The sequence below is a fragment of the Chionomys nivalis genome, chromosome X, assembly GCF_950005125.1.
Source record: "Chionomys nivalis chromosome X, mChiNiv1.1, whole genome shotgun sequence".
NCBI classification, from domain to species: Eukaryota; Metazoa; Chordata; class Mammalia; order Rodentia; family Cricetidae; genus Chionomys; species Chionomys nivalis.
Window position 1 is genome coordinate 69,597,033 of NC_080112.1, and position 26,541 is coordinate 69,623,573.

General features: G+C 38.7%; 1 protein-coding gene and 1 pseudogene across 1 annotated transcript in view; both read right to left on the bottom strand.

The window, feature by feature from the left end:
- Positions 1-26,541, bottom strand: part of Tex11 (testis expressed 11) — a 301,187-nt gene that overhangs the window by 159,203 nt on the left and 115,443 nt on the right. Inside the window, exons 11-12 of the mRNA XM_057760677.1 lie at positions 25,215-25,293; positions 1,523-1,674 (exon numbers count right to left, since the gene is read on the bottom strand). Of these exons, the coding sequence (XP_057616660.1) occupies positions 1,523-1,674; positions 25,215-25,293 (231 nt within the window). The remainder of the gene's footprint in view (positions 1-1,522; positions 1,675-25,214; positions 25,294-26,541) is intronic.
- On the bottom strand, positions 24,097-24,956 carry LOC130867439 (beta-sarcoglycan-like; annotated as a pseudogene).

Here is a 26,541-nt window from a genome sequence, read left to right on the forward strand (position 1 = left end):
AGACTCCATGGCCCAGAGACCTAGGATAGAACCAAACACAACAGGCAAAAAAGTTAAGTGTGACGATGCCTAACGATACACTGCTGTACTCATAGATTGGTGCCTAGCCCAACTGTCATCAGAGAGGCTTCATCCACCAACTGATGGAAACAGATGCAGAGACCAAGTCAAAGTAGGCTGAGTTTGGGGAATCCTGATGAAGAGAGGAAGGATTATAGGAGCCAGAGGGGTCAAGGGCATCCCAAGAAAACCCACAGAATCAACTAACCTGGGCTCATAGGAGCTCACAGAGACTGAACAACCAGGAAGCCTGTATGGGGCTGACCTATGCCCACTGCATATATGTGACAGTTGTGTAGCTTGGTCCTCTTGGGGGACTCTTAACAGTGGGAGCAGGGAATGTCTCTGACTCTTCTGCCAACTTTTGGGACCCTACTCCTAATACTGGGTCACCTTGCTCAGCCTTAATTAAAAGGCAAGCTGTTTAGTCTTTCTACAACTTGATATGCCATGTTTTGTTGCTATCCATAGGAAGTGTGAAAGGAGGAGGAGTGAATGGGGGAAAGAAGGGAGGTAAGGGTAAAGACTGGGAGGAAGAGAAAACTGCAGTCTCAGGATGTAAAATAAACAAATTAAAAGAAATGCCAAGGGCCAGAAAACCAGATAACCAAGATTATCAAAAGGGATCTAAAAGTAATTGAATTCTTAATGAAGATCTGGAGAAAGGGTATCATTAGAAAAATATATTTCATAGGAAATAGAATTCAAAAAGCTCTTAACATCTGATGATCCTTTCAGAAACTACTAATGTCTTTGCTTTTATGAAAACATGCAAATTTAAGCAATGCAGTAAAATATGATAGAAGCAACACATCACCTTAAATGCCACCACTCAGAACAAACCTCATTCTTAACATTTGGTGACTATCACTAGTGATGGAAAGATGAGGTCAGGCAGAGAATCTTCCAAGACAGAGGTTCTATCATCTGTGTACTTTAAGGCATAGCTGTTGTGCAGAGAGTAGATTAGGGCAATGTTGAGCAGAGTTGGTTCTATATCTCTGTTTTAACTACAGAAAATCAAATGTTTTATCTGGGTGGAGTTTGTGTAAGACTGTATCAAAATAATGCTGTTGGTAAAGAGCTTTAAAAGCAAGAATTCTGTTCACAATATTCACTTTACAGCTGAAAAGCCAGAGTACAGAGATACTGAATTGCCCAAAGGCACATAGCTAATTTGAGCTCAAATAAGAAACATGAACTTGGGTTTATAAACCTCACAATTTTCTACTACAGATGGACTTTAATATCAGAGGTTTGTTTTTATTTTGAAGATGTTTTGTCATTTTTACTTAGTTGTTCATTATAGCACATCAAACTTGTCACCTCTAGATAGTTACACTGTTGTTGAAAAACATTAAGGAGAAAGAAAAAAATGTGAAAACCCTGAGGATTGCTCTGACATTTATCTTAAAATAATAAGCACATTAACAACTTTTAGGAAATGCAGAATCTCACTGACCTCTAAGGATTTCTTTAATCTTCTCTTCAGCAATTAGGTCTTGATTTTTCTGTAAAAGCATGTCGATGCAGAACAATTCAACTTTCCTACTATCTTCTGTCAACTTAAAATGATCACAGATGATCCTCAGAAAAGAAAACCCAACAGAATCTCTGTCCAAAAGACATAATTTTAAGCAGTATAAACAACTGGTTTTTGATTAATGGGATTAAAATAATTTCAATGTCAGCCAAAACAAGCTTAGTTGATAGTTGATGTCATCAAATGCCTATTTGTCAATAATAAATCATTTATTATAGCAATATTTTCTTCAAATTTTTATTACATGTGTGTGAGGAGGGAGAGAGAGAGAGAGAATGTATCCATATCAGGGACTACATGTAAAGGGCAGATAACAAATTATGAGAACGGATTCTTTCCTTCCACCATGTAGGTCCCAGAAATGGAGCTTAGGTCCTCAAGCTTGGAGGTGGGCATAATTACTATTGAGTCATATTGCCAGCTCAACATTTTCTTTATCGTTTTGTTTATTTGGTTTTTTTTTTTTCAGGAAAAGTTTTCACTCTGTAGCCCAAGTTTGCCAAGCCTTAAACTTCTAGGAATCCTCTTGTCTTGGCTTTCTAAGGGATAGGAGTCCAAACATAAGCCCCTGTGTCTGGTTTTTAATATTACTAAAATGTGAATGCTCTCAACATATTCTAAATATTTAATGTAATACCTATTGAAATACTAACAAATTTTGAGACAGTATCTCTTTTTGAGAAATTAAAATATGTATCATAAAATTCATACAGAATTTCAAAGGCCCTGAAATAATCCTAACAATATGAAAACAAAGACCAAAGTTGGAAAACTCATGCTTTCTAATGTTAAAGCTTATTACAAAGATACAGCAACCAAAATATATGGAATTGGCATAAATACATACAGATAAATCAATGAAATAAAATAGAGAACACAGAAGTAAACCTTGGCATATGGCCAAATGATTTTCGATGAAGGTCCTACAATCATTTAATGGTGAAATAAGTCTTTTAACAAATGATAAAAAAATAAGGAGATTTTCACATCTAAAAGAAATTGAGTTGAGCCTCCTGCTCAACTTGCCCTGTGGGCCGATCTAAGGTAGCTCTTTCACCCAAGGCTCGGCATCATGGGTGCCAGGACCCCAGAGTACAAGTAGTAACAAGGTTGCTGTTCTGGCTTAGGCCATCTATGACCCTGGTGGTGTTTTCATTCAAGATAAGTCCTTTCCATCTTTACTGATTAACTGAGCAAATTTAGAATTACAGAAGTATTTCTCGACACATGGACCATCCTCCACCATAACTGCACCTACCTGAGTCTTGCCCAGACTGCCCCTGGAGAGGTGAGTGTCTGGGTTCTCGGTTGGAGGCCTCTGCTCTCTGTGCCCTAGCCCCAGGAAGCACATCTTATGCCCCATCCCTACCCACCAAACCCTAGAGATCCCAGAATAGCCTCCCCATACACACAACCATCCTCCACCACATCTGTGCCCACTGGAGCCTTGGCACATACTGCCCCTAGAAATGTGAGTTTCTGCTGGGTACCCGGTTGGAGAGCTCTGCTCTTTGAGCTCAAGCCCTGAGAGAAACAACTCGTGCCCCAACCCTACCCACCAAACCCCAGAGACTCTGGAGCAGTGTCCTCACAGGTGCAACCTTATTCCCCCTACCTCATCTGTGACCACTGGAGTCATGGCCCAGACTTCCCCTGGAGAGCATCTGTGACCACCAGAGTCTTGGCCCTGACTGCCCCTGGAGGGAGCCTTGGCCCCACCTATACCTGGAGGAGCCCCAAAACCTTATTAGCATCCACTAGAGACACAAACCTGCCTGCACCTGGAAGAAGAGTGTCCACCTAAGGCACAGGCCCAATCTTCACCAATTGGAGGAAGAGGGACTCTAAAGCACAGGCCCCACCTGCAGCCACTAGAGGAAGAGATGGGCAGACAGAAGGGTAAGAACACATTTAACAACATAAAGAGCAATGTGAACATCCTAACCCAGTAGACACAAAAGAAAATCACCTTAAGTATAACTTTATGAAGATGATAGAGACCCTAAAAGAGGAAATGAAAAATATCCCTTAAAGAAATGGAGGAAAATACAAACAAGAAATTGAATGAAATCAATAAATCTCTTAAAGAAAGCCAAGAAAACCAAGAAAAAAAAACAATCAAACAGGTGAAGCAAATAGTTCAAACAGTTCAAGACTTGAAAATTGAAATAGAGTCAACAAAGAAAACACAAACTGAGGAAATTTTGAAAATGGAAAATCTGGGTAAACAAACAAGAACTACAGATCCAAGTATAACCAACAGATTACAAGAGATGGAAGAGAGTTAGGTGTTGAAGATATTTATAGAGGAAATAGATTCATCATTCAAAGAAAATGTTAAATCCTACTAATATTTAGCACAAAACATCCAGGAAATCTGGGACGCCATGAAAAGACCAAATCTAAGAATAATAGGGTTAGAAGGAGAAGTCGTCCACTTTAAAGACACAGAAAATATATTCAACAAAATCATAGAGCAAAACTTTCCTAACCTAAAGAACGATAACCCTATGAACATACAAGAAACTTGCAGAACACCAAATAGACTAGACCAGGAAAAAAAGACCCCTTGCCATATAATAATCAAAACAGTAAATGTACAGAATAAAGGAAGAATAACATATAAAGGCAGACCAATCAGAATTACACCCAAATTCTCAATGGCAACTCTGAAAGCTGGAAGGTCCTGGACAGATGTGATGCAGACACTAAGAGATCACAGATGCAAGTCCAGACTACTATACCCAGTAACAATTTCAATCAATATAGACGAAGAAAACAAGATATTACATAATAAAACCAGATTTAAACAATACCTATCCACAAATTCAGCCTTATAGAAAGTACTAGGAAAAAAAAAAAACTCCAACCCAAGGAAGCTAACCGCACCCACAAAATCACAGGCAATAGATAACCCAATACCAGTAAACCTCAAATAAGGAAAACACACAAACACTACCACCTAAAAATAACAGGAATTAGTAATCACTGGTCATTAATATCTCTTAATATCAATGGACTCAATTTACCTATAAAAAGACACAGGCTAAGAGAATGGATACAAAACCAGGACCCATCCATTCTGCTGCATATGAGAAATACACCTCAATCTCAAAAACAGAGATTACCTCAGAGTTAAGGGTTTGGAAAATATTTTCCAATCAAATGAACCTAAGAAAAAAGTGGATGGGTGCAGTTATCCTAATATCTAACAAAATAGACTTCAAACTAAAATCAATCAACAGAGATGGAGAAAGACACTTTATACTCAACACAGAAAAATCCATTAAGATGAAGTCTCAATTTTGAACATCTACGCCCCAAATACAAGAGCACCCATATATGTAAAAGAGACATTACTAAAGCTTAAATTGCACATCAAAGTCCACACACTAATAGTAGGAGACTTCAGCACCCCACTCTCACCAATGGACAGGTCTGTCAGAAACTTAATAGAGAAATAAGAGAGCTAACAGATGTCATGACTTAAATGGGCATAACAGATATCTACAGAGCATTTCACCCAAACACAAAAGAATATAGCTTCTTCTCAGCACCTCATGGAACCTTCTCTAAAATTGACCACATACTCCTAACAAAGCAAACATAAAAAAAAATGGAATAAGCCCCTGCATCTTATTGAATCATCATGGTTTAAAGTTAGAATTCAACAACACTAATTGCCAAAAGTCTACAAACTCATGGAAACTAAACAATGCTCAAGTGAATCACCCCTGGATCAAGGAAGAAATAAAGACAGAAATTAAAGTCTTCCTAGAAACCAGTGAAAATGAATGCACAACATACCCAAATCTATGGGACACTATGAAAGCAGTGCTAAGAGGAAAGTTCATAGAACTAAGTGCCTACATAAAGAAAATGGAGAAATCACACACAAGAGACTTAATCGCACACCTGAATGCTCTAGAACAAAAAGAAGTTCACTCATTCAGGAGAGATAGACAACAGGAAATAATCAAATTGAGGGCTGAAATTAATAAAATAGAAACAAAGAAAACAATACAAAGAACCAATGAAACAAAGAGTTGGTTCTTCGAGAATATCAACAAGATAGACAAATCCTTATCCAAATTAACCAGAAGGCAGGTAGAGAATATCCAAATTAACAAAAAGCAGACATAATAACAGACACTGAGGAAATACAAAGAATCATTAGGTCAAACTTCAAAAACTGATACTCTACAAAACTGGAAAAAGTAAAAGAAATGGACAATTTTCTGGATAGATATTACATACCAAAACTAAATCAAGACTAGAAAACCTATTTAAATAGACCTATAGCCCTAAGGAAATAGAAGCAGTCATCAAAAGCAGTCAACCAAAAGCAGCCCAGGACCACATGGTTTCAGTGCAGAATTCTACCAGAACTTCAAAGAAGAGCTAATACCTATACTTCTCAAATTATTCCACACAATAGAAACATAAGGGACACTGCTAAGCTCCTTTTATGAGGCTACAGTTACCCTGATATCCAAGCCACACAAAGACTCTACCAAGAAAGAGAATTACAGATCAATCTCTCTCATGAATATTGATGCAAAAATACTCAATAAAATACTGTCAAACCAAATCCAAGAACACATCAAAAAAATCATCCACCATGATCAAGTAGGCTTCATCTCAGTGATGCAGGGCTGGTTCAACACACAAAAGTCAGTCAATGTAATCCACAATGTAAATAAACTGAGAGAAAAAACATATGATTATCTCATTAGATGCTGAAAATGCATTTGACAAAATACAACCTCCCTTCATGATAAAGGTCTTGGAGAGTGCAGGGATATAAGGAATGTACCTAAACATTATAAAGGCAAAATACAGCAAGCTGACAGCCAACATCAAATTAAAATAGAGAGAACTCAAAGCTATTCCACTAAAATCAGGAACAAGGCAAGTCTGTCCACTCTCTCCATATCTATTCAATATAGTGCTCAAAGTTCCAGCTAGAACAATAAGACAACAAAAGGAGATCAAGGGAATACAAATTGGAAAAAAAGAAGTCAAACTTTCATTATTTGCAGATGATATGAAAGTATATATAAGCGACCCCAAAAATTCTACCAGGGAATTCCTTCAGTAATGTGACAGGATATAAGATCAACTAAAAAAAAAAAATCAGTAGCCCTCCTATATACAAATGATAAAAGAGCCAAGAAAGAAGTCAGAAAACCATCACCCTTTATGGGCCAGTCAGTGGTGGTGCATGTCTTTTAATCCCAGTACGTGGGAGGCAGAGGCAGATGGATCTCTGCCAGCCTAGTCTACAGAAAGAGTTCCAGGAGAGCCAAACTACACTGAGAAATCCTGTCTCAAAAAAACCAAAACCAAAAACTAAAACAAAACAAACAAACAAAACCAATAGCCACAAATAATATAAAATATCTTGCTGTAATGCTAACCAAAGCAGCGAAAGACTTGTATGAAAAGAACTTTAAGTCTTTGAAGAAAGAAATTGAAAAGATATCAGAAAATGGAAAGATTTCCCATGCTATTAAATAGGTAGGATACATATAATAAAAATGGCAGTCCTATTGAAAAGCAATCTATAGATTCCAATGCAATCTCCAAAAAAAAAAAATCCCAACAGAATTCTTCACAGACCTTGAAAGAACAATAATCAACTTCATATAGAAAAACAAAAAACCCAGGATAGCCAAAACAATCCTGTACAATAAAGGAACCTTCAGAGGCATCACCATCCCTGACATCAAGCTCTACTATAGAGCTATAATAATGAAAACAGCTTGATATTGGCATAATAACAGATAGGTGAACCAATGGAATCGAATTGAAGAGCCTGATATTAATCCACACACCTATGAACACCTGATTTTGATAAAGAAGCTAAAATTATACAATGGAAAAAAGCATCTTCAACAAACGATGCTGGCATAAGTGGATGTTGACATGTAGAAGAATGCAAATAGATCCATATCTACGCCCTCCACAAAAGTCAAGTCCAAATGGATCAAAGACCTCAACATAAATCTAGCCACATTGAACCTAATTGAAGAGAAAGTGGGAAGTAGTCTTGAGCACATGGGCACAGGAGACCACTTCCTAAATATAACACTAGTAGCACAAATACTGAGAGCAATAATTAATAAATGGGACCTCCTGAAACTTAGAAGCTTCTGTAAGGCAAAGGACACAATCAATAAAACAAAATAGCATCCTACAGAATGGGAAAAGATCTTTACTAACCCCACATCAGACTGAGGATTAATCTCCAAAATATATAAAGAACTCAAGAAACTAGATATCGAAATACCAAATAATCCAATCAAAAAATGAGGTACAGACCTAAAAAGAGAATTCTTAACAGAAGAATTGCAAATGGCCAAAAGACACTTAAGGAATTGCTCAACATCCTTAGTCATCAGGGACATGCAAAGCAAACCGACTCTGAGATACCATCCTACACCTATCAGAATGGCTAAGATCAAAAACACCAATGATAGCTTATGCTGGAGAGGATGCATAGTAAGGAGAACACTCCTCCGTTGCTGGTAGGAGTGCAAACTTGTACAGCTACTTTGGAAATCAGTATGGCAATTGTTCAGAAAATTGGGAATCAATCTACCTCAAGACCCAACAATACCACTCTTGGGCATATACTGAAAAGATGCACACTCATAGTACAAGGACATTAGTTCAACTGCATTCATAGTAGCATTATTTGTAATAGTCAGAACCTGGAAACAACCTAGATGTCCCTCATCTGAAGAATGGATAAAGAAAATGTGCCTTTTTGTCTTAGTGACAGTGTCCTTTGCTTTACAGAAGCTTCTCAGTTTCAGCAGGTCCCATTTATTCAATGTTGCCCTTAATGTCTGTGCTGCTGGGGTTATATGTAGGAAGTGTTCTCCTGTGCCCATAAGTTGTAGAGTACTTCCCACTTTCTCTTCTATCAGGTTCAGTGTGTTCAGACTGATATTGAGGTCTTTAATCTATTTGGACTTGAGTTTGTGCATGGTAATAGATACGGATCTATTTTCATTCTTCTACAGGATGACAACCAGTTCTGCCAGCACAATTTGTTGAAGATGCTTTTTTTCTTCCATTGTAAACTTTTAGCTCCTTTATCGAAAATCAGGTGTTCATAGGATTGAGGGTTAAAATCCGGGTCTTCTATTCGATTCCATTGGTCGACTCCTCTGTTTTTATGCCAATACCAAGCTGTTTTCAATACTGTAGCTCTGTAATAGAGTTTGAAGTCAGGGATGGTAATGCCTCCAGAAGTTCCTTTATTGTATAAGATTGTTTTGTCTATCCTGGGTTTTTTGTTTTTCCATATAAAGTTGATTATTGTCCTCTCGAGATCTGTGAAGAATTTTGATGGGACCTTGATGGGGATTGCATTGAATCTATAAATTGCCCTTGGTAGAATTGCCATTTTTACTATGTTGATCTCCCAATCCAAGAGCAAGGGAGATCCTTCCATTTTCTGGTATCCTCCTCAATTTCTTTCTTCAAAGACTTAAAGTTCTTGTCAAATAGATCCTTCACTTCCTTGGTTAGAATTACCCCAAGATATTTTATGCTATTTGTGGCTATCGTGAAAGGTGATGCTTCTCTGATTTCCCTCTCTGCTTCCTTATCCTTTGTGTATAGGAGGGCAACTGATTTTTTGGAGTTGATCTTGTATCCTGCCACATTACTAAAGGTGTTTATCAGCTGTAGGAGTTCTTTGGTAGAGTTTTTGGGGTCACTTATGTACACTATCATATCATCTGCAAATAATGAAAGTTTAACTTCTTCCTTTCCAATTCGAATACCTATGATCCCCTTATGTTGTCTTATTGCTATTGCTAGAACTTCAAGCACTATATTGAAGAGGTATGGAGAGAGTGGACAACCTTGTCGTGTTCCTGATTTTAGTGGGATGGTTTTGAGTTTCTCTCCATTTAATTTGATGTTAGCTATCGGCTTGCTGTAAATAGCTTTTATTATATTTAGGTATGACCCTTGTATCCCTAATCTCTCCAAAACCTTTATCATAAAGGGATGTTGAATTTTGTCAAATGCTTTTTCAGCATCTAATGAAATGATCATATAGTTTTTTTCTTTCAGTTTATTTATATGATGGATTACATTGATAGATTTGCATATGTTGAACCAGCCCTGCATTCCTGGGATGAAGCCTACTTGATCATAGTGGATAATTTTTCTAATGTGTTCTTGGATTCGGTTTGCCACTGACTGGGAGAAGATCTTCACCAACCCTGCAACAGACAAAGGTCTGATCTCCAAAATATATAAAGAACTCAAGAAACTAGACTTTAAAATGCTAATTAACCCAATAAAAAAATGGGGCACTGAACTGAACAGAGAATTCTCAACAGAAGAAATTCAGATGGCCAAAAGACACTTAAGGTCATGCTCAACCTCCTTAGCGATCAGGGAAATGCAAATTAAAACAACTCTGAGATACCATCTTACACTGGTCAGAATGGCTAAAATCAAAAACACCAATGATAGCCTTTGCTGGAGGGGTTGTGGAATAAGGGGTACACTCATTCATTGCTGGTGGGAATGCAAACTTGTGCAACCACTTTGGAAAGCAGTGTGGCGGTTTCTCAGGAAATTTGGGATCAACCTACCCCAAGACCCAGTAATACCACTCTTGGGAATATACCCAAGAGATGCCCTATCATATGACAAAAGTATCTGTTCAACTATGTTCATAGCAGCATTATTTGTAATAGCCAGAACCTGGAAACAACCTAGATGCCCTTCAATGGAAGAATGGATGAAGAAAGTGTGGAATATATACATATTAGAGTACTACTCTGCGGTAAAAAACAATGACTTCTTGAATTTTGCATGCAAATGGATAGAAATAGAAAACACTATCCTGAGTGAGGTAACCCAGACCCAAAAAGAGGAACATGGGATGTACTCACTCATATTTGGTTTCTAGCCATAAATAAAGGACATTGAGCCTATAATTTGTGATCCTAGAGAAGCTAAATAAGAAGGTGAACCCAAAGAAAAACATATAGTCATCAGCCAGGATAGGGGAAGTAGACAAGATTGCCGGGCAAAAACTGGGAACGTGGGGGGGGGGGGGTAAGGGGAAATGGGGTGAGAAAAGTGAGAAGGGGAGGATGGGGGGAGCTTGGGGGAATGAGATGGTTGGGATAAAGGAAGGGTGGATATGGGAGCAGGGAAGTATATATCCTAATTAAGGGAGCCATCTTAGGGTTGGCAAGAGACTTGACTCTAGAGGGGCTCGCAGGTGTCCAGGGAGATGTCCCCAGCTGGTACCTTGGGCAACTGAGGAGAGGGAACCTGAAATGACCCTATCCTATAGCCATACTGATGAATATCTTGCATATCACCATAGAACCTTCATCTGGCGAAGAATGGAGATAGTGACAGAGAACCACACTGGAGCACCGGACTGAGCTCCCAAGGTCCAAATGAGGAGCAGAAGGAGGGAGAACATGAGCAAGGAAGTCAGGACCGCGAGGGGTGCACCCACTCACTGTGACAGTGGAACTGATCTATTGGGAGCCCACCAAGGCCAGCTGGACTGGGACTGAATAAGCATGGGATGAAACCGGACTCTCTGAACATGGCGGACAATGAAGGCTGATGAGAAGCCAAGGGCAATGGCACTAGGTTTCGCTCCTAATACATGAACTGGCTTTGTGGGAGCTTAGCCTGTTTGGAGGCTCACCTTCCTGGACCTGGATGGAGGGGGGGAGCGCCTTGGACTTCCCACAGGGCATGGAATCCGGACTGCTCTTTACACTCAAGAGGGAGGGGGAATGGAGTGGGGGGAGGAGGAGAGGAGTGGGGGGAGGGGGAGAGGAGTGGGGAGAGGGGGAGAGGAGTGGGAAGAGGAGGAGGGAAATGGGAGGCGGGGAAGAGGCAGAAATTGTTTCAACAAAATAAATAAATAAATGATTTAAAAAAAGAAAGAAAATGTGCTACATTTACAAAATGGAGTACTACTCATCAGTAAAAAACAATGACATCTTGATACTGGCATGCAAATGAATGGAACTAGAAAAAAACATCCTGAATGAGGTAACTAAGACCCAGAAAGACAAACATGGTACATACTCAAGCATAAGTGGATATTAGACGTAAAGCAAAGGATAACCAGCCTACAGTCCACAGTCCCAGAGAAGCTAGGTAACAAGGAGAACCCTAAGAGAGACTACATGGATCCCCCTGGGAAGGGAAAATAGACAAGAACTCCTGAGAAAAATGGGAGTGGGGGGAGAAGAGAGGGTGGAAAGCGGGGAGGGAGGAGGAGAACATGAGGGAATGGGATGGTTGAGATGGGAGAACAGAGAGGGAGAGCAAGGAAAGAGATATCTTGATTGAGGGAGCTATTATGGGGCTAGCAAGAAATCTGACACTAGGGAAATTCTTAGGAATCCATGAGAATGACCCCAACTAAGACCCTTAGCAATAGTGGAGAGGGTGTCTGAGCTGGTCTCCCCCTGTAATCAGATTGATGACTACCTTAATAGTCATCATAGAACCTTCACTCAACAACTAATGGAAGCAGATCCAGAGATCCACAGCTAAATGCTAGACTGATCTTCTGGAGACCAGCCCAAGAGAGAGAAAAGTGATAAAATGAGTCAAGACCATAATGGGGATACCCACAGAAACAGCGGACCTGTGCTAGTGAGAGTTCACTGACTCTGAACTGATAGCGGTGGAACCTGCATAGGACCAAACTAGGCCCTCTGAATGTGGGTGACAGTTGTGTGGCTTGGGCAGTCTGTGGGGCCATTGGCAGTAGGACTAGGATTTATCCCTAGTGTTTGAACTTTTGCATTTTAGAACCCATTCTTTTTGGAGGGATACCTTGCTCAGCCTAGATGTAGGGGGTAGGGCCTTGGTCCTGCCTCAAAGTGATGTGTCAGAGTTTGTTGACTCTACTTGGGAAGTCTTACCCTCTCTGAGGAGTGGATGGAGGGCTGGGGTGGAGGAAGTGTTGGGGGAGAGGAAGGAGAGAAAGGAGTGGGAACTGGGATAGGTATATAAAATGAAGACCTTCATCTTCCCGCAGGGCAGAGAATTTGGACTGCTCTTCAGTATCGAGAGGGAGGGGGAATGGTGTGGGGGGAGGAGAAGAGGAGTGGGGATAGGGGAGGGGAGTGGGGGGAGGGGGCAATATTTGGGAGGAGGGGAGGGAAATGGGAAACGGGGAGCAGGTGGAAATTTTAATTAAAAAAGAATAAAAAATAAATAAATAAATAAATAAAAATAAATTTAATTATAAAAAAGAAACTGAACTTTTTCTTTGAATCATGTATAAAGAACCCCGAATGGATCCGAGACATAAATATTACAGCTAAAATTTCAATGGTTGCACAAGCAACCATTACAAGAAGCCGCTAGAATAAACAAATTCTGTAAAATTTTGAGATACAAAACTCTATACCATTTATTTATATCTCAATGAAATATCCTGCAAGTAAAAAAAGTATTTCCCTTTACTATAACATGAAAAGATAAAATATTCAAGAATAAACTTAAATAAGGTGAAATATTAAAATAAATAAAAAATAACATCATTCTCATGAACTAAAAGAAGTAATGGTGCTAACATATTTATGCTTATCCCCCTAAAAACTACAGATTAAGGGTAATCTCTATCAAAATTCTAGCATCATTTTTATAGAAATAGAATAATACTAAAATCTTATAAACTACAAAAGAACCTAAATGACCAACAAAATTGTAAAAATAAAAAGTCAGGGCTAAAAAATGAATCAGAAGTTACGAGATATGCCTACTCTTCAAGAGGATTCAGTTTGGTTCTCAGCACCCAAGTCAGGGGGCTCCCAACTGCCCATAAGTCCAGACCCAGGGAACAGGATGCCTTCTTCTGGCTTTTTCAAGCATTTGTACACATGTAGCATATATTCACACAGAGACACATAAACAGAAACAGAATGAAAATAAATCTTAAGAAAAAAACAAAGTTAGAGGTATCATACTTTCTGGTTTCAAATTATACTACAAAGCTACAGTTTGATAGTGTCATCAAAACAGAAACACAGAACAATGCACAATATTGAAAACCAAAAAAAAACTCATTTTTTTCAGTAAGAGTACATATAAAATAGCAGAAAAAAATGTCTCTTCAATAAATGATGTTGGGAAATAAATATTCACATTCAAGATCATGAAACTTCACCTTTATTTTACACTATTCACAAAATTAATTCTACAAAGCTGGGCAGTGGTGGTGTACACCTTTAATCCCAGCACTCGGGGGTGCAGAGGCATGTTGTAAGAGCGGCGGGGCTGCATCCCCGGCACCTGGCTGCCCGCATGGCTTTACCCCAAATAATTACACGGAAACTGTATTCTTTTAATCACTGCCTGGCCCATTAGTTCCAGCCTCTTATTGGCTAACTCTTACATATTGATCTAACCCATTTCTAATATTCTGTGTAGTACCACGAGCTGGCTTACCAGGAAAGATCTTAACCTGCATCTGTCTGGAGTGGGAGAATCATGGCGACTCACTATCCGCACTGACTCAGATTCTTTCTCCCAGCATTCTGTTCTGTTTACTCCACCCACCTAAGGGTTGGCCTATCAAATGGGCCTAGGCAGTTTCTTTATTAATTAACCAATGAAAGCAACAGATAAATACAAGACCCACCTCCATCAGAGGCAGGCGGAGATCTGTGAGTTTGAGGCCAGCCTGGTCTACAAGAGCTAGTTCCAGGACAGGCACCAAAGCTACAGAGAAACCTTGTCTCACAAAAACAAAACAAAACAAAAAATCCTACATGTATTAAAGACTTAAGTATAATACCTGAAGCCATAAAACATCTAAAAGAAAAAAATTAGGGAACAAGCTTTTTGACATTAATCTTGTCAACGATTTAAAATACAACAGACAAAAGCAAAACTAAAAATAAACAAGTAGGATTATGTAAATCTAAAGTGTTTCTATACAACAATGGAAACATTTAACAAAATGAAAAGATAATCTGTAAAGTAAGAGGAAATATTTCATACCACATATTCAATATGAAGTTAGCATCTAAAATGTAAACAACTCTAAAACCCCCCTCAACCAACATGAGGGGCTGGCAGAGATAAGAGGATCTCAGAGGTTCTGCTGGCCACTCAGTCTAGCTGAAACAGCCAGCTCCAGATTCAGTGAGTGACCATGTCCTAAAACAAAACAGTGGACAGCGATAAAAGAAGACATGCTCCATCTAAGCTAGCTAGCCATGTGGGAAGGGGGGAAAGAATGGGGTAGGCCTGAGTAATCTTCTGCTGTTCCAGACAGTTTGGCTTCAGGTAAGGACAGAATCTCCAACAATTTCTGAAATGGACCTAAACAGATTGCTGATGTTTTTAAAACTGACTCTGTATTGAGAATTGTAAAATGAAAATATGGGTCAATACTGAAAAATACGCCATGCTTTATCAAATGTTCAACCAAGAATTACATAAAAATAAACAATCACATCCATCTTATTATTATTTATCTCAAGAAAAATAACAGAATAAATATGAGAATAAATCCAGTGCAGAGCCAGATAATAGGAAAATATGGTCGGTGCTTAGAAACTTTGAAAAATTTCTGTAATTAAAAGCAAATGCAATTAGAATAATAAAAAGTAGGGATGAGAATATTGGAACCAAAAAGAAACAAAAGACAATAAACAGTTGAATAGTGAGCTCTCTCAACTAAAAATAAATAGCCTAGGAAAGTTTGTTAAGTCAGGAATTAATGGAACCTAGGAACAACAGAAGAACTGCAAACATTCATCCGATTCTCTGCTGTGTAACAAGCAATAGGGACCACTTATATTTTGAAGCCGGGCTTTTCTGTCCAACAGTTTTGTAAGCAATATAAGAAGGAATCAGCTTCAGCTTACATAACAAGCAGAGGATGCAGACTTGGGGGAAAGGATAAGGAAGAAGGAAATCAACTCGAATAGTAGCGAAAATCCCTCTAATTCCCACATCAAAGTGGGGGTGGGACTAGTGTGTCTAGCACACTGTAATAGCTGGTTTCTAAACATATCCTCCCAATGAATTATGCTTCTTGGTATTCACAGCCTGGTAAGATCTTTTCTCCTGGAATCTGGACTCGCTCTGTGGCTTGTTTTTATTACAAGCATATTTTAATCATACAAAGTAATTGATTTCATTATGACATTTTCAGATATACAGATCATAACATACTATGATCATATTAATAACATCACTAAACCTTACTTAGGCCCTTCCCCCACCCATATGGCCAATAGTCTTCTACTTTCCTCCCTTTTCTTATTTTAATTGATACACATAAGAGAAACATATATTGACTTTGATTCTGGGTTCTTTTGCTTAAGAAGATATTCATTGGCTGCAATTATTTTCTTTAGAATGTCATAATTTTGGTTTTTTATATCCAAGTAAGACTCATTCTATATATTTAACACATCATCATCATCATTTATGCCCCAACAATGCTTAAGCATGCATGGGCAGCCCATTCATGGTGGTTCTCAAGTTGTTCCTATCCTGGGCAGTCCTAGATGCTTATGTTATTGTCATCCTAAGGTTCCACAGTCTTCCTTTATGCTGTCTATTCAGCATTTTTGGGGGTCTTCCTCTTGGCTTTATCCTGTGCACGTCTCTAAGCAGTACTATCTTCGGGTATCTGCCGTCATTTCTTGTAACATGGCCAAAGTATCTCAAGCGCCATTGTCATATCCTGTAGTTTACTTCCTTCTGTAGCTGGAGATGTTTCTTTTTCCTTTTGTCTTTTTTTTTGGATTTTCGAGACAGGGTTTCTCCGTAGCTTTTGGTTCCTGTCCTGGAACTAGCTCTTGTAGACCAGGCTGGCCTCGAACTTACAGAGATCCGCCTGCCTCTGCCTCCGAGTGCTGGGATTAAAGGCATGCGCCACCATCGCCCGGCTGGAGATGTTTCTTAATGCCACTGTTGCGCAGGCTATCTCTTCTTGTGAAGCCTAGAATCCTCCTGAGACATGCCATCTCAAACACATTCAGCCGCTGTTCTGAGGAGCCTTTCACTGTTCAGGTTTCAGAGCTGTTTGTTTTTTTCAAGACAAGTGTCTCATATGCTTGTAATTTTGTTGTTGTTGTTATGTCGCTTGCTGACCAAACCTTTCCTACTACCCGGAACACAGTACTCACTATCCCTATCCGCCTCTTGACGTTTGAAATAGCTCCCTCCTTTGAACTGAGCTTCCTCCCAGATAAACAAAGTTGACTGTTTGCTTGAGGTTCTGATTCTTTATTACAGTGTTAAAATCTTTGTACACCTGTCCTGTGTGTCTCAGTGTTTACTTTCATACCAAGGTTTTCACTGACTTCCACCACTCTGTTTACCATGGCCTGCAGCTCATTTGGACTTTCAGCCAGTAGTGCTGTATTGCTGGCAAAACGCAAGTTATTGGTTTGCATACCACTTATCTGCACGTCTATCTCCTCATCCTCCAGGGATGTTGCTATCATAAATTCCAGGAATATATTAAAGAGTAGTGGTGAGAGGACGCATCCCCACAACACTCCTAAGATTGTCTTAAACTGATCACTTAGCTCTCCACAGACTTTGACTGATGCAAAAGTATCTTTATAGGCATTTTTTTAGTATACTTATGATTTTCTCTGGGTACCTGTAGAACCTCATTGTTTCCCCCAAGTCCTTTCCTCCAAATGCTATTGAATGCCTTTCTAAAGTCGATGTAACAGACATATAAGTCTTTTCCAAATTCTTCGTATTTTTCTGCCAGTTGCCTCAAAATGAATATCTGATATATTGTGCTCTTGTTAGCTCTGAATCCACACTTGTTATTTAACACACTTCTTTATCGATCCATTTTATTGACAGACCGATTCCAAAACTCAATGATTTGTGAACAGGGCTACAATAAACATAGGTATATAGGTATCTCTATTATAAGTATACTCTGATTTTTTTGAGTATATACCAGAAATGGTATGTTGAATCATATGATAGTCATATTTTTAATTTTGGAAGCCTCCCCATACTAATTCCCACTGAGGCTAGGCTATTCTCATTAGTAGCATAAAAGAGTTCCTTCCCAAATGGTCAATTTTCTCTGAGATTGTGATATCTTAACCATTCTCCAGTGGAAAGTCACATATGAAAGAATATTTGGGCACCATGTATTGGCCTTAGTAGGGATAAAAAAAAGGACACCAAGTTGCATCGGAAAGGAAAGAGGTGGATATGGGAAGAGTAGGGTGAGGGAGGGTGAATATGATCAAGAAATTATCAAAGAACTAATGAAAAAATCTTCTTTCCCTGCTAGAATTCCACAAGTGTTTGCTGGCTTGTAGGTACTTAATTACAGCCATTCTGACCAGGGTGAAAAATTTAAACCAGTAGTTTAATTTTACACTTCCCTGGTGGCTAACTATGTTGAACACTTTTAATTTATTTTATTTAATAGTCATACTAGCATATAATGTTTTGATCAAATCCACCCCCATTTACTTTTCTCCAGTTCCTCCCCTATCACCTTATCACTTTCCCCTTCCAAGTTACATGGTTCCTTTTAAAACACTACCGACTGAATCCATTTAAGCACGTTCTTTTTATGTATGTGCACAGGTGTGGAACCATCTACCGGAGCATGGGTAGCCTCTCACGATCTGTATCTCTGAAGGAAAGTGACTCTCCCTTCCCAAGCAGTCATCAATTGTCAATAGTTCCTCAGATAGGGACGGCAATTAAGAACCCCTTCCCCAACCATTTGGGATTTGGGCTAGTTTGATATTGTGTGTAGTGATATTTTGTTTGTAATCTAACAAATAAAGCTTGTCTGAAGATCAGAGTGCAGAGCTAAGCCACTAGTTAGCCACAGAGGCCAAGCAGTGGTGTCACACACCTTTAATCCCAGCACTTGGGACACAGAGGCAGACAGATCTCTGGAATCTGTCTAAAAGAGAAACAAGGCTGGGTGGTGGTGGTGCACGCCTTTAATCCCAGCACTCGGGAGGCAGAGACAGGAGGATCTGTGAGTTTGAGGAAGCCTAGTCTACAAGAGCTAGTTCCAGGGCAGCCTCCAAAGCTACAGAAATACCTTGTCTCGAAAAAATAAATAAATAACAAGAAAAAATAATAAAAGAGAAACAGAGCTCAAACAAAGGTGATTCTAGCACTTGGGATCGCATGCCTTTAATCCCAGCACTAGAGGAGACAGGAGTGATATGGCTGGGTAGAAAGAGGAATATAAGGCAGGTGGAGACAGGAGCTCAGATACAGTCTAAGGATTCAGTCTGAACATGTAGTCTGAGGTTTCACAGAGACAGCAGTCAGTTTGTGGATTCCTAGGGACAGGATCACCCCTTTGGTCTAAGCATTGGTAGAGGTAAGAACTCTCTAGTGGCTGGTTGCTCTGCTACTCTGATTCTTCAGCTTTCACCCCCGACAGCTGACTCTGAGTTTTTATTATTAAGACTAATTAGAATCCATGCTACAACTGTGTGTGCAGCTGTCCTGTTGTGTCTGGTAAATATCGTTTGCTAAAGATATCTACCCTCCCTGGCTCTTAGAATTTTTCCACCCCCTCTTCTGAAATGACTCCTGAGCTTTGGAAAAAAAAGCTGTGATACAGATGTACTATTTAGCTCTGAACACTACAATGTCTTAGTCTCTGTACACTGACCTCATCATCTGCAAAAAGAAGCTTCTTTCAGGAGGGTTGAAAGATGCATGAATATGGGGTATACGTGGTATATTATTGTTGTCCAATTAGTAGAATAATAGGACTAGGTTCTCCCATAGGGGCTATGACTTAATCAGCCGTAGGTTTATTGCTCAGTTAAAGATACCAGACATGGGTTCCATCTTGCAGATATAGCTTTAAACTCAATCAGAAAGTGGTTGGTTACTCTCATAACATTCATTACACTATCTTCCACCAGTGGGCATATCTTGACAGACCAATCATTACTGGAACTCACAGGACTCATATGTGGGTAAGACTGTTGATGACTTTTCTCCCAAATAGTATACATAGAACCTTCCAGGACTATGAAAGCTAGCCAATAGGGACGAAACTGCTAACTCCTGTGACTCAGGTAAGTAGCAAGTCCAGCAAAAAAGTTCTTACCATCAAGGTCTAGAAAGTAACCAAGATCAATGGTAATAGCCTATAATTTTGGGGGGGATGGAAGTTCTATGGGACCCCACTGACAAACAATTTGCAAAGTAGTAACATACCTGTCAATAGAGTTTTTATTTGACAATCTATGGTATCTGGCAGAAGGCACTGACTCCCAATTATAAAGTGACTCCATCTAAACCCCTTTATATACATAGATATTTTAGAAACTTCTATAATAGGTCTCCACACGGCCTTTCCAAAGGTCTTTAGTACTTGTTATCATTCTCAATAATAGTCATTTTCTCTCTGCTTTCAAATCCCCAACCCATGTAACTCTTCTATTCCCTTTCCCCCCTTAAACCACCTGTGTTATTCCCCCTTGATGGAGGAAGGTCATTGGCTAATAAAGAAACTGCCTTGGCCCATTAGCTCTAGCTCTTACTGGCTAATTCTCATATCCCGATCAACCCATCTCTAATAATCTGTGTAGCATCAGTCTTACTGGAAAAGATTCAGCATGTCTGACCTGGCGGCTTGCTTCATTGCATCTGCCCGGGAGAGGGGAGCATGGTGTCTGAGCTCACTTCCTCTTCCTCCCAGCATTCTGTTCTGTTTACTCCGCCTATCTAAATTCTGCCCTATCAGATGGGCCAAGACAGTTTCTTTATTGACCAATGAAATCCCACATCACCCCCTTTTCTTGATCTCCCTGCCCAATGGTTCCTTACTAGTTTCTTGACTTCTATGGGCATTCCAATTTAAATACTAATATGTAAAGAATCAAAGGTTCTTACATACAGCATTTGCCTTTGTGGGTCTGGATTACTTCAATAAGAATAATTATTTCCAACTTCACCCATTTACCTGAGAATTTCACAATTTATTTTTCCAGATAGATAGATAGATAGATAGATAGACAGACAGACAGAGGCATTTTTCATTATCCATTCATCCACTGACAGACATCTAGATTGTTTCAATTCCCTGGCTATTATAAATAGGGCAGCAATGAACACAGATAAGCAAGGATCTCTGCAGTAGGAATTAGAATTTTTCTGAATATGCCCAAGAGTAGAATAGCTGGATCATATAGTTAATCTATATCAAGTTCTTCGAGAAACCTCCACATGGACAGTAGTTGCTCCATTTTGGACTCCAACCAACAATAAATTTGTGTTCTTCATTCCCCACATCTTTGGCAGCATTTGTTGTCATTTGGTTTTGTTGTTGTTTTGTTTGTTTATTTTTTTATCTTAGCCATTCTGACTGGGATAAGATAAAAATCTCAAAGTACCTTTGATTTGCATTTCCCTGATGACTAAGGATCTTGAACATTTTAAAACAATTTCTCATCCATTTGCATTTCATCTTTGAGTACTCTTAGTTTCTAGCTCCAATTTTTAATTGGGTTGTTTGCTTTCTTGATGTTTAGTTTTGAGGTTTTTTTATGCATGCTAGATATGTCTGATGTATAGCCAGTAAATTTTTTTTCCATTCTGTAGGCTGCCTCTTCACTCAAATGATGTTATGTTCTTTATTGTACAGAGTTTTTTTTAGTTTTATGATATCCCATATGTCAGTGGTTGGTCTTACTGACTGTACTACTGGGGTTCTATTCAGAAAGTCTCCGATCCTGTGCCCAAAAATAGAAGCATATTCCCCATTTCTCCTCTGTCAGATTCAGAGGATCCAGTCTTATGCTGAAGTTCCTTGATCCATTTGGAGTTGAGTTTTTTTTTTTTTTTTTTTAAGGTGAGAGATAAGGAATTAGTTTCATTCTTCTACGTGCAGCTATCCTGTTTGACCAGTACCATTTGCTGAAGTTTTTTTCGTGTGTTTACTATTGGTACTTTTTAAAAGGTTTATCTTATTATTAGTGTGTGTGTGTGCATGTGTTTACAGTGCATGATGTGTACATGGGCATGTATGTGAAAGTCAAAAGATAATTTTTTGGAGTTCCTTCTTTCCTATCACCTTTAGATGGGCTCTGGAACTCGAATGCAGGTGACCAGGCTCGCATAGCATGTGCCTTTACCCACCAAGCGGTCTCACTAGCTCCATTTGCACTGCTTCATTCAGCTCACTTACCTATTTACTGATTGGATTATTTAGAAACTTAGTGCTTGATATTTATATATTCTAATTATTAATTCCTGGTCCAATAAATAGCTGGTGAATATTTTATTTCATTCTTTAGACCATTTCTTTGAACCACTGTTTCTTTTACTATGCAGACTGTTTTCTTAAGTTTATTTATAATCGTGTGTGTGTGTGTGCATGTGTGTTTATGGCAGGTGCTCATGGAGGCCAGAGCTGCCCGGTCCGCCTGGAGCTGATGTTAGAAGCTGTTGTAAACTGCCCAGCATCCATGCTAGAAATCCACCTCAGGACCTCTGCAAGAACATTATGCATTCTTAAGCACTGAGCAATCTCTCCAGTCCCCAGCATACTGATTTTTTAATGTGATACAATCTCGTTTATCACTCCTTGCTATTATTTCCTGAGTCTTATTGATTTCTGATGCTAATATATTCTTGCCTTCTAGTTTCTTATTTCTTGCAACTCTGGATACACCAAATCATGATGTAAGATATCAAACTTCCTCAAATTTTTCATGTTATAAGGAAGTCTAAGCTAAATAGATAAGAAGAAGATACCTGATTAACTTCCAGATGTTTCAAACATTTCAGGCAACATGTATGTAAGTGAAGAAAACATAATGAATATTCGGCCCAGTCATTTTTTTTAGAATCTACAAGTTTAAATATTTCTAGCACCAGTTGCTTTCTGATTGCATCCACAAGACCTCCCAAGCAATAGCCACCCAAGGTGAGCTCAATCAAGCCACAGAACTACAAGAGAGTGATTTAATGAGGCAAATCAGTAAGTTTTAGGGTTGCTTGTTACAAAGCAATAGGTACTATAAAACTCATGCATCCTGAAAGAAATTCTACCAGCAACATGTCCATTTATGATAGAATATCATCAAAGTCAGCCAACCAGATCACCTGTGAGAGTGAACCCTAACACCCAGAATGGCCCCAAGACTGAAAAATTACAGCCATCCCAGTGGCTAGCTTCACATTGTGGTTTTGGTTTGCATTTCCCGAATGGCTAATGATAGTGGTTATTCCATATTGATTTTGATGTTAAAGTGTGGAGGCTGAAAAATGCAGGCCCTTTTCCACCTTGTCTGACTGTCAAGAGAGTTTGGAGAGATGACAAGTATAGTTGTGTGTGTCCTAACTCAGGAGGTGATTGCTTGGTTCTTTTGAAATTAGACAGCTCATTCTAGTAAGCCCACGCCGTCCTAATAGGGGGTCAGAATATGTAAATGTACTTCTGCTCCTTCTTTAGTAACTATGAGGTCACCTAGGGAAGGGCAGGATGGTCTTCAGCATTGTGACCTAGAGCACCTTCTGCTACCTAGACAACATAATGCTAATGATTTGATGTCTCAGAGTGATAAACCATTGACTGTGTGAATTATGCTTTTGTATCATGTTGATAAAAGTCTTTGTTACCTTCTTCCCCCATTTACGTTGAGTATAGAAAAGCTGTGGAAAAATAAACCGGGTGGGGAGGGATTTTCAGGATTGCAGTCATTGGAATGCCCTCCCAATTCTCTGTTTGCTGTCCTATTATTTTTATGTGTCTTCATATTCTTTACTTATATTTCTTCAATTCCCATACCCCTACCCTGGTAAAAAGTATTTTTATTGAGGCTGGTCCTTGACATTAAAGTTTGACAAACACTAAAATGTCTCTAAAAATTTTAAAGACTCTTCAGACACTCATGATCCCATGAAAATAAACCCAAAGAACATATAAACTGTAAAATAACACCTACTCATTCCTTCCTGTTTCACCTACTCTGGCACGCAGGTTAATGTAGCCTAACTCTTGGGATCTTGGGTTTTTTAAGATTAATTTTGATTTTATTACTCTCTCACCCTTCCTCCCTCTTCCTCCCCCCGCCCCTCCCCCCGTTTGTTTTTCCAAGACAGGGTTTCTTCCTGTAGCCCTGGCTGTCCTGGAACTCCCTCTGTAGGCAGGCTGACCTGGAACTCGAGATCTGCCTGCCTCTGCCTCCCAAGTGCTGGAATTAAATATGTGTGCCACCACTGCTCAGCATTATTAATTTCCATAATTATTTTAGAGAACTGACATTTAAAGATCAGTGCAACTAAATAAAGTTTATTAGAATTTAGCTACTCAAAATCCCTTAAATATAGAAAGTGCATAATAGATATAGTGGTGCTCCCCCGTTAAAATAATTACAAGTTATCCCAAACTCTACAATCATGGTTCACATGAGTTCTTTAAAAGAAAAGATCAAGCTGAGATCTGAACATATTGGTTCCTGGGGACATATCGTCTAATGAGTGCTTCTTCAAGGGTTGTCTGAGACCTGGCCGTTCATGTTGTGGTCTGTTATTTGTACTTTGAAGAAAGCTGAAGGCACATATGCAGAGCTTGTAGTGCACCCAATCACCACCCCCTGACTGGTCACTGCTGGAGGAATTGAGCAGACAAGGTGGGTTAACCATCACAGTTCCACTGAGGATGATGGTGTTGTCAACTCTGATATAGAAATCACTGGTAGCACTGTTGCTAATCCTTTCGGTTGATGCTTTCTGAACATTCAAATTTTTCACTCCATTTGGCAGATGAAATTTCCAGAGCCCTGCAGAATAAAACCTTTTGTGTCCTTAGGTGGAAACACTTTGTGATTGAGGTTTTGCTCTTTTCTATACTCAGCTCGGCTGTCCTTTGCTGAAAAACAAACAGGCTGATTGTTGCCCAATGACCAGGTTTTCATTCCCTCTTCCTCCTACTGTGCGCTTATACGAAGAATGGACGGCACCCATGTCAGATACTTGGTTGAAGAGCGGCAGATCGCTTTCACGAAACTCCATGCTGTTACAGCCATTTGGACCAATGCCAATCACAGCACAGATGACAAGCAGCATGAATAGATTGATGACACCCAAGATAAACAAGAAGATAATCACACAGATAGGCTAAGCCGCCCTTTCTTGCTCTAAAGCCGATTTTATGGAGACAATATTCATCGACAGAAATATACACAGCTTTAAAGTTACTACTGTGTTCATTGTTAACACTCCTTCTCTCCACAGCCTTCTCTCGCATGAATTTCTCCACCAGCACTCAGACTTTGCTGCTCCATGACAGTGCTGCCTTGCAGTTGCCACTGTGGCCCGCAGCTGCCACCATTTTGGCCTACCAGGCTTTCAACTGTTCATTTTTACAAAACCAGTGTAGGGTGGGTTTTTTCATTACTTTGAAAAACTTAATACAAACTTCAAAATTAATTTTACTATTGTCTAAGTGACTTAGAAAGCAGTACTACACTGATAAGTATAATAATGTCATACTTTCTAAGAATGAACATGAATATATAAAGATTCAATGTGTTAACAAAAACACAGAAAAAGTTATTCATTATAGAAAGAAAAAAATTGATTTTCCTACCTTTTATTATCAATCAGGAATTGAGTAACGCTCAGACAGAACTCCAAGGGCATAGCAAGATGTAGTATTTCCATGACAGCTAACAAAGAAAAATTAATTCATTAATCATACTAAGAAAAAAATGAATGAAAATGAAAAAATCATATTAAATTCATTTATAGGAAGTTGAGCTGCTTTCAATAATTTTTCTATTCAAAATAGCCATATTAAATGTTTGCCATATACCATATTTTACCTAATAATTCACCAGGATCTTTTTAACACATTAATATCCAATACTAGAAAGAGGGTAGTGACATTGACACCCTTATGTGGACCACAAGGTAACCTACTGCAAACCTTCCAAAATCAACTTTAAGAGCTTCAAATCTGAAGTCAGATGTAAACTTGATACCAGTTACCACCTGTAAAACTATGGGCAAGTTATTTCCTTTTTCTTTACCTTAGTTTTGTCACATGTAAAATGGTGACTATACTACCAATTTCTTTATGTTATCAAGAAGATTCCATGAGATAATATATGGAGATTATAAAGCAATGTATCACTTACTAAACATTAAATAAATGACAGCTGTTATTATTGTTACTCCCTTTCTTCAGAAATTATACTTCTGAAAAGTCATCTGAAATATGGAAAAAATTCTGAAAAAAGATATTCAAAAGAGTTTATACTATAAAAAGCAGAAAAAAACTTGAAATGTGTAACCATAAATTCTCATATAACCATTGCTAACATTAACCATTAAGCAACATGAAAAACTGACTATACACTAACATAAGAATATTTCCGACTACCAGTAAATACAAAATTTAAAAACAAATTTATATGCAATATTAATTCTATAAAAAACACAAAGTAGACTAAGAAAATGCTAACAATATCATCAAATTGCTAAAATTTACTATGCTTATATTTAATGATTAATTCTGCAAATATTTTCTGAATCTGTCACTATTATCTGTACTAGGAATCTAGCATTAGACAAAATACACAAAAAGCTTTGCTATCAAGATTATATTCTACATCAGTGGTTCTCAAGCTGCCTAATGCTGTGACCCTTTAACATAGTTCTTCATGCTTGGTGACCCCAGCCATAAAATTATTTCTGTTGCTACTTCATAACTGTAACTTTACTACTGTTATGAGTCATAATGTAAATATCTGTGTTTTATGATTATCTTAAGCAACACTTGTGAAGGGTCATGCAACCCCAAAAGGGTTGCAACCCACAGGTTGAGAACCCCTGTTCTAGGGGATAGTGGAAACATGAGTATTTTGAGTATCATCCAATTTTTTCTTTGATGGTTTGTGATATTATTTCATGAT